This window comes from Microcaecilia unicolor, chromosome 11, assembly GCF_901765095.1.
Source record: "Microcaecilia unicolor chromosome 11, aMicUni1.1, whole genome shotgun sequence".
Taxonomy (NCBI): Eukaryota; Metazoa; Chordata; class Amphibia; order Gymnophiona; family Siphonopidae; genus Microcaecilia; species Microcaecilia unicolor.
The window spans coordinates 78,766,067-78,779,241 of NC_044041.1; the positions used below are offsets into that span (position 1 = coordinate 78,766,067).

The 13,175-nt window shown below is 42.4% G+C and overlaps 1 protein-coding gene across 1 annotated transcript in view; it reads left to right on the plus strand.

The window, feature by feature from the left end:
- The window catches only part of REXO1 (RNA exonuclease 1 homolog), a 222,883-nt gene that overhangs the window by 164,256 nt on the left and 45,452 nt on the right, over positions 1–13,175 (plus strand). The window contains exon 14 of the mRNA XM_030220016.1: positions 9,186–9,324. Within this exon, the coding sequence (XP_030075876.1) occupies positions 9,186–9,324 (139 nt within the window). The remainder of the gene's footprint in view (positions 1–9,185; positions 9,325–13,175) is intronic.

Here is a 13,175-nt window from a genome sequence, read left to right on the forward strand (position 1 = left end):
AATCAACTAACGCACTAGAATGCAAGGACTTCCTTCATCTATGTGATCTTACATGGCCACACATACATACAACTCACGTGAAGGGTCATACACTCAACCTTATTTCATACAAACTGTCCACTGACCAGAATCTAACCATAACACAAACTAGATGGACAGAAACACCATGGATCAACCATTACAAACTAAATCTATCCCAAAAATGGTGAAAAAGGGGCGCTCTCCACACAAAAGAACACACAACTCACACCACGAGAGGCCAAATAAACTCGGACATTTTCTGGCAACAGATATACAACAATGACTGGACAGCACAAACGGAATCCACATACTACCTCTCAGAATGGTTCAAAAGATGCAGACACATACTAGATGAAATAGCACCCTTACAAACAAGAACTTCACGTAGACACAACTCAATACCATGGTTCAATGAAGAATTGAAAAAACTAAAAACACAATCTAGGAAACTGGAACGTGCATGGAAAAAAATAAGACAAAAACACACTCAACGCATGGAAACATCTACAAAGGAAATACAAATACGCAATAAGACAGACCAAAAGGTCATACTACAAAACTAAAATTGGGCCAGACTACAAAAACACGAAGAAACTATACAATCTCGTGAACAAACTACTAGACACAACATCGGTCACCACAACCAACACTGTTGTCCTATTGCAGACAACCTCGCTAAATATTTCAATGAAAAAAAATCATAAACCTACGCAAAACTCTGCCTCAGAATAATATAGACATAGAAAACGTCATTAATGGTCTAGACCCAACCCCTGGTGAATACCCTGCTTACCGAATATGGTCAAATTTCACTGTCCTCAGCACCGACACAGTTACTCATGCAATTTAAAAAATACTCCCAACAGCCACTGTCAACTGGACACTTGCCCCAGCTACCTAATACAATCTGCCCCCCACCAATTCATAACAGACCTTACATCCCACTTAAACTTCATGCTTCAGCAGGGTATCTACCCTAAAGAAAAAGGCAACATCCTGCTCGCCCCAATACCTAAAGACACCAAGAAAAAAAACAAACGACATTACCAATTATCGGCCAGGAGCATCCATCCCACTAGTAGTCAAACTTATGAAAAGACTGGTGACCAAATAACTCAATGACTACATAAATAAATTCAATATATTACATGAGTCACAATCAGGATTTCGACCCCGACACAGTACGGAAACAGTACTACTCTCCTAACCAAATTCAAGCAGGAAATAGCACTAGGTAAGAGCATTCTCCTCCTACAATTTGACATGTCAAGTGCTTTCGACATGGTTAACCATAACATACTGCTAAGACTCCTAGACTACTTCGAAATCAGTGGTGGCATCATCAATTGGATCAGGGGTTTTCTAACCACAAGAACTTATCAAGTGAAATAAAAAATAAATACATCGCCACCGAGCGTGCACTGGGGAGCCAAGATGGCGATCGTGTAGGACGCATGGAAGGAACGCTCTCCGCTTGAAACTAAAACGTTTACCTATTTCCTCTGAATTATGCCGAAGAGAAAAGGCAAATCAAAGGGACCTCTCCTCCCGAGATTACAACCTCTCTCTTCGGGTCAGCCTTCCATTACTGCGTATATGGTGTCCACTCCGACGGGCGAATCCTTAGCTGTGACCGGGAAGAGTCCCAGCTTGGAGGGCGAGATATCGCTCAGCCCGCTTGGTCCAGCAACTCCCCCGCCACCACAACTCAGCGGCGTCATAGTTCCGAGCGCGGAAAGCAATAGCTCGAAGGGGCAGCAGACCCTGTCGAAGGAAGTGGCGTCAGCGTCTATCGAGGAGGGGGAGAAGAGTTCACCAACCATGGTGGGAGGAGAAATGCTAGCGGAGGGGAGCCGGAATGCTGACTCCGGAGAGGAAACTTCGCTACAAACCGTGGTAATACAGCCTTTGGTGAAACCCCAAGAGATAACCCTGGAGTCTATATGGTCAGCACTTGAGGCCATGCATAAGGTCTGTACAGTGTTTATTTCTGCCTCATTGAATAATATAACACAAGTAAAAGAAATAAAAGATAACTTTGAAAAAATTTCTACAAAGTATAAAACCTTAGAGGGGGACTTGACTAAAGTACGGGAGCAACAATCGCAGATGGCTGGAGATCGATTGATATATCATAGAAAAATTGAAAATTTAGAGAACTCTGTGAGAAATTTAAATCTACGTATATTAAACTTTCCTCACGACTAAATATATTTCCGCAAGAGAAATGTTCAATAAATTCTTGAAGGAGATATTTAAATATACAGAACAATCTTTACCACCATTGCAAAAAAATATATTATCTTGGAGACAAAAAGAAGTTACAATCAGCTTCATTACAAGGAGACGCAGATCAACAAGTTTCCTCAGAGACATTGGATTTATCGGAGTTCTTAGAACAATCTAAGGAAGAAATTAAGACTCTTGCAACTATGATTATTACATTTGTGTTTTTGCAGGATAAAGAAGCATTGCTTTGTTTGTACTTTAAAAATATCCAACCTGAGTTTCTGGGAAGTAAAGTTTTAATCTTCCCAGATATCTCTCGTTGGACACAACAAAGGAGGAAGAAATTTTTGGAACTTAAACAGAGAACTCTGGCGATTAAAGCTTCCTACCAGCTGAGATTCCCCTGTAAATGTTTAGTTTTCTTTGAAAATAATAGATATATATTCTATGAGCCAGAACAATTATGTGCCTTTTTAGATAGCCATGAGGCCAAGAATGATTGACTGATAGAAAAGCATGCTGGATAATTTAAATATAGGACTGCCACCTACATATATTTCCTTTTTTTTTTTTTTTTTTTAATATATATAATATTGAGCTTCAACTTCCATGGATAAAACCTCGGTTCTTCCTATTTGTGGACTATTTGAAATTCCAATATTTTTCTTTTGATGTTATTATGTTCCTATAATGTTGTACATTTATTCAATATTGGATTATCTATCAAAGATTTATATCTTTGTATATAATGAAAACTAATAAAGAAAATTAAATATACAAAAAAAAAAAAAAATACAACGCCACCATGGAAACCAGGCTGCGGAGTACCGCAAGGATCACCACTATCACCGATCCTCTTCAACCTCATGATGACTCCACTAGCCAAGACCTTATCCACCCAAAGCCTTAACCCATTTATCTATGCTGACGACATTACATTATACATCCCCTACAAACATGATCTGGCAGAAAACACCAATGAAATCAAGCTCAGCTTAAACATTATGAACTCATGGGCAAATACGTTCCAGCTAAAACTCAATGCAGAAGAAACGCACTTTCTCATTATTTCATCGTGATACAATACTTACAAACCCACAAGTATAAACACCCCAGGATATACCCTCCCTATCTCAGACAACCTGAAAATTCTCGGAGTAACAATCGATAATAACCTATCACTAGAGACCCAAGTGAAATCTACCATAAAGAAAATGTTTTTCTCAATGTAGAAACTCAAATGCCTGAAACCATTTTTCCCGAGGGAAATATTTTGTAACCTGATACAGTCAATGGTATTAAGCCACGCAGACTACTGTAACGGAATCTATGCGGGATGCAAAGATCAAATCATAAAGAAACTTCAGACCGTCGAAAACAGCAGCCAGGCTTATATTTGGAAAAACGTGTTTTGACAGCGCCAAACCACTCCGAGAAAAACTACGTTGGCTACCAATTAAAGATCGTATCACTTTCAAAATCTGCACGACTGTTCATAAAATTGTTTACGGTGAGGCACCGGGATACATGACAGACCTTATCGACCTGCCAACCAGAAACACCACAAAATCTGCATGATCGTACCTAAATCTCCACTACCCAAGCAACAAAGGACTCAAATACAAATCCACCTATGCATCCAGTTTTCCCTACTTAAGCGCACAACTGTGGAACGCGCTGCCAAAAGCAGTAAAAACTACGCTCGACCACCTTAATTTCCGGAAAGCACTAAAGACAGAATTGTTCAGAAGAGCATACCCCACCGACCCAACATAAAATACCGGACACTTGCGACACAATGTAACCAAGGACCGTAATGGACATTACTTGACTCTTCCTCCCCTCTCCCTCTCTTAAGTTCTCCCAATTGTACATACCTTACATGTACCTCATTCTACACAATTCAATTTGTATTCATTCAAACCATGTATTTGTTCAGACCGAAATCGGCTAACGCCGATAACGGTAATATGTAAGCCACATTGAACCTGCAAAAAGGTGGGAAAATGTGGGATACAAATGCAACAAATTAAAATAAATAAATAAGGTTGGTGAGCTGGAGCACAGGCGCAACTTGGAGTCTACATTCCTCACCCTTACCCTCCACTAGTTCTTCTTTTTCCCTGAGAAGAATTCAAAAACAAAACAAAAATTATGTCAACACAAGATAAGAGCCTTGCTGCAGTTTACTTCAGTTTACAGCACTGTGGTAAGAGATGAGAACTTTCACCTGCACTATGATTTGGGAGGGGGAACCCATTGTCAGCAGTCATTCTGAAGGTGCTCAGACTTCTGCTGTGAGTTTTTGCTGGTGGGAGCACCATTTTTTGAGAGTATGTAGGCTGAAGTATCGATCTGGCTTAGAGGAGCTGCCCACATGCCTGAGGTAATTTGTGGACTATGTTTAAAATGTAAGGCCCTGCGGAGCATGCCAAGCATTACTCTTATAGCAGCTGTTGGTCCATCTGGGCAGGGTGTCTGATGCCGGACTCTTCAATCACGAGGGGAACCTGGGAAAAAGCACTTTTTGTCCATTTTAAAATTCAGCTCTCATACAGCAGCTCCAACCACAAAACTCTTACTGGGGGAGGGGGGGGGAGACTCGACAGTAGCCTGATCATGAGGCAGATGCACCAAAGCTTAATGAGCCTTTAACGACCCTCCAACGAGGAAATTTTGAGCCGTTGCATGCATCAAAGGGCTTTTACCGAGGAAGCTAGCAGCTAACGAAAACGGAGTGCAGATGAGCAATTAGTGTAAAAACCCCATTGAAATGAGATGCACTAACCTTTTCCGATTGCCTTTACACAGGAAAAAGGCAGGAAATCTAACGAGAGGTCTGGACTTCTCGTTAGGACAGCTCTGTGCCAGGAAAAATCGTAAAGTGAAAAAATAAACTTTGAGTCAATCCCAGCGCATTAGCAGAGCTAAAAGCGCTGTGATTGGTCAAAAGGACGTTGCATTACATATGTCCAAAAGAGCTGTGTTTGAGCTGTAAGAAAACATGTCAGAAAACACATCAAATAAAAAAAAGGATCGGGAGGGGGCAAGGGCGCTCATCAGGAGCGTCCTGTATGGATGGCCATGCTCCCCCCCCCCCCCCCCGCTGCTCCCCACTGTCCGCCACTTCCCCCCCCCCCCCCCCCCCCACACACACACGAGAAAGCGAAATTCTAGCAGCCCCGGTCCCCCTCCCTTCCTGGTCTTCTGTTTTGCAAAAGCTAACTCCGCCTCCCGTCATTCTTCCGCTCCCCCCCTCCACCGAGACCCCCCTCCCTATTACCGACCCGAGCAGCGCCTCTCACCTACTTCAGAAGGAGGCGGGCCTAGGCCAGGGAAGAAGAGACGTCATGGAGACTCTGCGACCAACACAACAGATCTTCCTGCCTGTGCAGCGCTTCAGAAAGAGGTGAGAGGCGCTGCTGGGGTCGGTAATAGGGAGGGGGGTTTCGGTGGAGGGGGGGAGCGGTGTAGTCAACCTCAGGGGGGGCAGCGGGGCACGAGGCAGAAGAATGATGGGAGGCAGAGTTAGCTTTTGCAAAACAGAACAGGAAGGGAGGGGGACTGGGGCTGCTAGAATTTTGCTTTTTCGTGGGGGGGGGGGGGCGAAGCGGCGGAAAGTGGGGAGCAGCGGGGGGGGGGGGGGGGGGCAAGGCCGTCCATACAGGACGCTCCGGACGAGCGCCCTTTCCCCCTCCTGATCCTTTGTTTTTGTATTTTGCTGACCGGGTAGCCACGTGTATGTGTTGTGGCTCTTTTTTTTTTTGTTTGTTTTGACGTTTGCAGCATGCGCAGAGCAGCCAGCAAAACGCTTGGCTGCTCTGCGCATGATTTAGGGGCCGATTACCGACGTGTATTGTGATTCTTTGATACATTGTACGTTTCAATACCGATCTGAGCATGTGTGACTTTTTTTTTTGGTGCATTCTTCGTTTTTTTAAAATCGTTAGGGACTTTAACGATTTAGATTTTTTAACGTTTGGTTGATGCATCTGCCTCTGTTAGCTCCCAAAAATTCCTGTCTACTTCATAGGTTCCTGGGGTATTGTTTAGTAGCCTCAGGCAGTATTGTAGGAACCATAGGAGAAAGTGTTTTTTTGTTTTTGTGCTGGAGCTTGTGGGATCTTTTTCTCAAAGCATTCTTAATTTTAGCTCTCCAAGGAAGCTAAGAACACTGAGAATTTTCAAGTCTGGGACACTCGGTAAGGCAGCAAAACGGATTGGTTTGCTGGATGAGTGGAAGTTTGTCGTGTGAGCTATGGCCTCTTTTCCTCCAGCGAGTCTTTAGAGCCAGAGCTAGTTCACTAGCAGAGCAGCTAAAACATGGGGCTCTTCCAGTAGGTGAAGGAAATACCCTTCCTGAAGTCCAACTCTGCTGAAGGAAAGAATGCTATAAGTAATTTCCATGTTCCTGGAGGCCTTAGGAATTGTGATTCTCTGATACAAGAGCCTGGCTGAATTAGCTGATTCTATATTATGGGGGTCCTGAAATCCTTTCCTGGGTTTTCCCTATTCAGAGTCGTTCAGGATCTAATTTAACAGACTTGGGTACTCTGCAAGTAAGGCTTATGCGTGGGTAGAGTGACGGCTAACCTCTCTCACTTAACACCTGAGGATCTGGAGAAGCCTATTGTTCTGAAAGTGGATGTCTTAGAGACCTCCTTTAAGGTGGAAGTATCTTCTGCTCTAAATGATCTGCAGGATTTCAGGCTGGAATCTTTACTGAAACAGGTGTTTCATATTTCAGCCCTGGGTCTTCAGCAGGTGGTGTGCAGCAACTATGTTTCCAAGTCCAGCAGAATCAATACATAATTTCCTTGAATGTCCTTAAGGGGCCTGTGGAAGCTGTACATCTGAAAATGTGTTTAGGCAAAAGGCATAGCACTGATAGTGTCACTCGCATGTCCTTTTTGGGCTGAATTAGCTGATTCTTTATTATGGGGGTCCTGAAATCCTCTCAGCAGGTCACGGCTTGGCAGAGGTTGAGGCTGTTAGGCCATATGGCTTCCACAGTTTGTGACAGAGGGAAGAGCAGCCAGCTTCCAAAGAGACCTGAATGCTTAGGGTACTGGGTGTATTAATTGATGGTCACCTCACATTTGAGCCTCAGGTTTCCTCAGTGATTAAAAAATCCTTCAGGTCTCTTTGGAAGCTGAGGAGAATCAGATCATATTTCTCGCCTGACATCTTTAGACTGCTTGTTCAATCCTTGGTTTTAACTCGGTTCGATTTACTGCAATTCCATCTACACTGGATGTAAGGAGGGTATCCTAAAACAGCTGCAAATGGCCCAAAATACAGCAGCTAGGCGTCTCTTCAAGGTATTGGGTTTGATAGAGCCACTCCATTATTATTTTGGCTGCCCATTAAATCCAGGATTATTTTTAAGTTATATGTTTTTGTCTTTCAGATACTATATGGCATATAATTGGATTACATGCAGCCCTTAATAACTGTTCCCCTACGCAGTATAACCTCTGATTCTAGGGACTTCCTTAGACATCATCTTCCAGATTGCTATAAGGTGATTCACGCTGCAGACTTTAGATACCAAGGTGCTAAGTGGTGGAGCTCACTGCATCAGTCTGATTACTTCGTATTTCGCAAAAGACTGAAAACTTTCCTCTTTGAGAGATTTCTACCCATTGATGGAGTATGTTAGATTGTAACTGGTCATCAATGGTTTATTATTTAGTTCTTTCTTGTATCTTATTTGTGCTACGCTGCTCTTACTTGATATTTTGTTTATGGTGTTGTAAACGTTGCCTGTGTTATTATTGTAAGCCACATTGAACTTGAGTATGCTCAGGATAATGTAGGGTACAAATGTCAAAATAAAATAAAATAGAGCAGTACTGAAAGTTCACACCCTCAAAATCAGTCTTTTTAGAAGCTTGTGGGCAGACTGAGCAGTGGTGATTCTGGTTGGTTTGTCTGCCGAGTGGTGGCAGAGTCATCTCTTCATACATTTTCAATCATTCTTGATTCAAGGTAGGAGTGTGAGTATTAGCTGTGTTCATGACTGAACTTATTCTACAAGGAATTTTGCAGTCTTACCCATCTTGAGAAGTATTGGCACAGGTTCTGGACTGGTCTATTGAGAATGCTAAAGAAGGAGAAATGAGGTCTTACCTTCCAATTTTCTTCCTTTAATCCCACTAGAGCAGTCCAGAGGCCCTTCCTACTGTATCAGTTTATAGATGGCTTTAAATTGCGGTCATCTTGCACTTTTTTTCTGGTTGGGAAATGTCATTTTCTTATGTTCAACATTCAATTTTCTGCAACATTTTAACATTTAAAAAGCCTGTTCAAAAACATGTTAACATGAGTATTATAAATAAAACATTTCAGAAGAAAAGGAGAACAAGTGATCCATTGCTTTTTTTTTTTTTTGATCCATTGCTTTTTTTTATTTTTTTTATTTTTTAATCCATTGCTTTTGTCATCTGAAACACTGAAGTCCTAAAGGTGCAGAGTGCACGTATGGTCTGGTGGGATTAAAGGAAAGAAAATTAGCAGGTAAGACCTCATTTCTCCTTATTTTTCATTGGTTGATATTAACTGATTCAGTCCACTCTGAGAACTGCATATGTTACAGCAAGGAGAAAGGCTGTAACTTAGTTAGTGGCTTCAATTCCTGCTCCTTGCAGTAATGTGGGCTAAGTCTGCTGCTTATAAAGACACGCTTCCCTAGCTTGGGTGACTATGGGAAGAAGACACTACTGCCTTTACAATAGTTTTCAGGTAGCTTCGTCAGAAAAATAAATAAATAAATAAAACCACCTGCCTTCTTAGTGACAGGTTGCAGCACCATGTCAAAGTAATCAGAAGTAAGTTTGGGGAAAATGGATTGCAGTTCAGCCTGGAGAATACAGGGCCTTTTCAGCCTTCTGCTGAGTTGCTTCTTTCAGCTGAAGCCTTTCCATATGTTGCAGGTTTTCAGGGGTGACAGAAGATGATCTGAATAATGTGAAGACCACTTTGCGAGATGTCCAAGCTGTATTACTCAGCATGTTCAGCTCTGATACCATCCTGATCGGACACAGCCTGGAGAGTGATTTATTTGCGCTAAAGGTATTCTTGGGGCTTTTTCTCTTTTTCTAGTCCACATTTTCCAAATTTTTTAGTGTTCGGGGAATAACTTAAAAAAATTAGTAATCGTAACCCATTTCCGCAGGTAAAATGTTTTATTTGTGGCCTTTTTGAAAATTGCTTGCCCTTTATGTTATGGCGTGGATGTTTCCAGAATTAGGTGGGTGCGAAAACTATGTGCCTTATTTTGCAGGGTACAGATCTCTGCAGGTGCTTTTTTTTCTTCATCCGTAATTAAAGCAAAACCATGCACCTGGTTTTGCTTTTATTATTGGTGCATATCTCCATGGGTAAAAACTTCCATGGTGTTTGAATCTATAGAGGCAGTTTAATTATTACTCCCAAACAAAAAACGTGGAAATAACATGGAGGAGGAGATTCTATATATGGAGCCTAAAAAATTGGCACTGAAATCAGTGCCAACTAAGTATATTCTGTAACTGCATTATACAGTATGCTTAGTTGATGTCTCAGCGCCTAAAACTATGCCCATCCATTTACACCAATGAAAATGTGGCATAAATCCTGGCACATAGATTTATGCGCACTGGGCCATATTCTATGTGCGTAAATGTTGGAACACCCATAAAACGCCCATTTCCCTGTCCATAACCATGCCCCTTTTTGCCTGTACGTGTTAGAATTTCGGTGCACTACTTTTCAGAATACGCTTAGCGAGTTGTGCATGTAAATTCTAACCAGTGCCCATTAGTGCTCACTATTGCTTGTTATGAGCTATTAGCAACGCTTAAGCCAATTACATTATGCGTGCTATATAGAATCCAGGAGGTAGTTCTTCACACACCATAAAAATCTTCATTTATGATGTTCAATGTATATAAATATATTTTTTTCAACGGAGGAAAAGACCTTAATAAAACCCCATAGTGCTTTTTCAGAACTTTGCTGACACAGAGACACCATAGGAACTCATCATTGGTCAAAAAACCTCCAATTTTTTATCGAAAAGTTGTTGAAAAAAAATCAGAGGTTTTTGACCAATGATGACACGAGTTCCTGTGGTGTCTGTGTGTCAGCAAAGTTCTGAAAAAGTGCCACAAGGTTTTATTGAGGTCTTTTCCTTCTCTAAAAAAATATATATATGTACGTTACATAAGTATTGCCATAAATACATAAGTATCGCCATACTGGGACAGATCAAAGATCCATCAAGCCCAGCATCCTATTTCCAACAGTGGCCAATCCAGGTCACAAATACCTGGCAAGATCCCCAAAAAGTACAAAACATTTTATACTGCTTATCCCAGAAATAGTGGATTTTCCCCAAGTCCATTTAATCATGGTCTGTGGACTTTTCCTTTACGTCCAAACCTTTTTTTAAACTCTTCTAAGCTATCCGCTCCTACCACGTTCTCTGGCAACGAATTCCAGAGTTTAATTACACGTTGAGTGAAGAAAACCTTTCTCCGATTCGTTTTAAATTTACTACATTGTAGCTTCATCGCATGGTCCCTAGTCCTAGTATTTTTGGAAAGCGTAAACAGGCGCTTCACATCTAACCGTTCAACTCCACTCATTATTTTATAGACCTCTATCATATCTCCCCTCAGCCACCTTTTCTCCAAGCTGAATAGCCCTAGCCACTTTAGCCTTTCCTCATAGGGAAGTCGTCCCATCCCCTTTATCATTTTCATCGCCCTTCTCTGTACCTTTTGTAATTCCACTATATCTTTTTTGAGATATGGCGACCAGAATTGAACACAATATTCGAGGTGCGGTCACACCATGGATTGATACAAAGGCAGTATCCTCATTTTTGTTTTCCATTCCTTTCCTAATAATACCTAACATTCTATTTGCTTTCTTAGCCGCAGCAGCACAATGAGCAGAAGGTTTCAATGTATCATCAACGATGACACCTAGATCCCTTTCTTGGTCTGTGACTCCTAATGTGGAACCTTGCATGATGTAGCTATAATTCGGGTTCCTCTTTCTCACATGCATCACTTTGCACTTGCTCACATTAAACGTCATCTGCCATTTAGACGCCCAGTCTCATAAGGTCCTCTTGTAATTTTTCACAATCCTCCTGCGATTTAACGACTTTGAATAACTTTGTGTTGTCAGCAAATTTAATTACCTCACTAGTTACTCCCATCTCTAGGTCATTTATAAATATGTTAAAAAGCAGCGATCTCAGCACAGACCCCTAGGGAACCCCACTAACTACCCTTCCCCATTGAGAATACTGACCATTTAACCCTACTCTCTGTTTTCTATCCTTTAGCCAGTTTTTAATCCACAGTAGGACACGACCTGCTATCCCATGACTCTCCAGTTTCCTCTGGAGTCTTTCATGAGGTACTTTGTCAAACGTCTTGTGAAAATCCAGTGACCATTTAACCCTACTCTCTGTTTTCTATCCTTTAGCCAGTTTTTAATCCACAGTAGGACACGATCTGCTATCCCATGACTCTCCAGTTTCCTCTGGAGTCTTTCATGAGGTACTTTGTCAAACGTCTTGTGAAAATCCAGATACACAATATCAACTGGCTCACCTTTATCCACATGTTTGTTCACCCCTTCAAAGAAATGTAATAGATTGGTGAGGCAAAATTTCCCTTCACTAAATCCATGCTGGCTTTGTCTCATTAATCCATGCTTTTGAATACATTGAACATCATAAATGAAGAATTTGGGGTGTGAAGCACTACATGGGGGATTCATGTGGAAATCATTTTTGCCTGAACCTACTCTGTAAGATTTAGGCACAGTATATATGCTTACTAGCCGTTCAGCCCGTAAAAACGGGCTAGTATAGGAGGGGGGGGTTGAAAGGCCCCCCCCACCCCGCCGCCGAGTTCGCTGCTGCCGCTCCCCCTCCTAGTTCGTCCACCCCCCCCCCCCCCCCCGGAGCCATCGCCACCCACCTTCCACCCGGTTGGGCCCTCGCTCCGCTATTGAAACAGCGAGGGCACGCAGCACACAGCTGTACTGCTGAGCTGCTGTGGCCTTCCTTCTTCTCTGCCTGTGTCCCGCCCTCGTGTGACGTAACGTCGTCGAGGGCGGGACACAGGCAGAGAAGAAGAAGGAAGGCCGACAGCAGCTCAGCAGAGCTGTGTGCTGCGTGCCCTCGCTGTTTCAATAGTGGAGCGATGGCCCGACCGGGTGGAAGGTGGGTGGCGGCGGCGACCCCAGGTGGGGGGAGCGTTAGCGACAGCGGTGTCCCTCGCAAATGCGCAGTAGAGACCCTCTCTGTTCCGCCCTCATCATCACGTATTGACGCGGGGGCGGGGCAGAGAGGGTCTCTACTGCGTATTTGCGAGTGAGTACGACACACGCCATTTATATGTATTGATTTGATATCCCAGTGCCTAAAACTATGCACATCCATGTACACCAACAAAAACACATGGCATAAATCCCTGCACGTACATTTACGCGGACTTGTCCATATTCTATAACAATGCGCCTAAATTTGGGAATGCCCATGCGACACCCCTTTCCCCACCCGTAGCCATGCCTCTTTTGAACTGTGCGTTTTAGAATTTAGTCGTAGTTCATTACAGCATATGCTTAGCGAATTATGTTGTAAATTTTAATTATTGCCAATTTGTGCTCATTATTGCTTGTTGTGCTGTTAACACTGATTGGCTTGTTAAGCCATTTAACTTATGCGCATTGTTATGGAATACGCTTAGATTTAGGCACAGAATGCTAGGTGCGATATATAGAATCTGGCAGTATATGTTTAATTCCATGTTTTTGGTTTGGTGAAGATTCTCGTAGTGTATAGTGGAATTTCAGTTGTATTTTAATTATTACCCCCACCATGAAACAACTATAGACATTAAATTTTCCATTCTATAAAT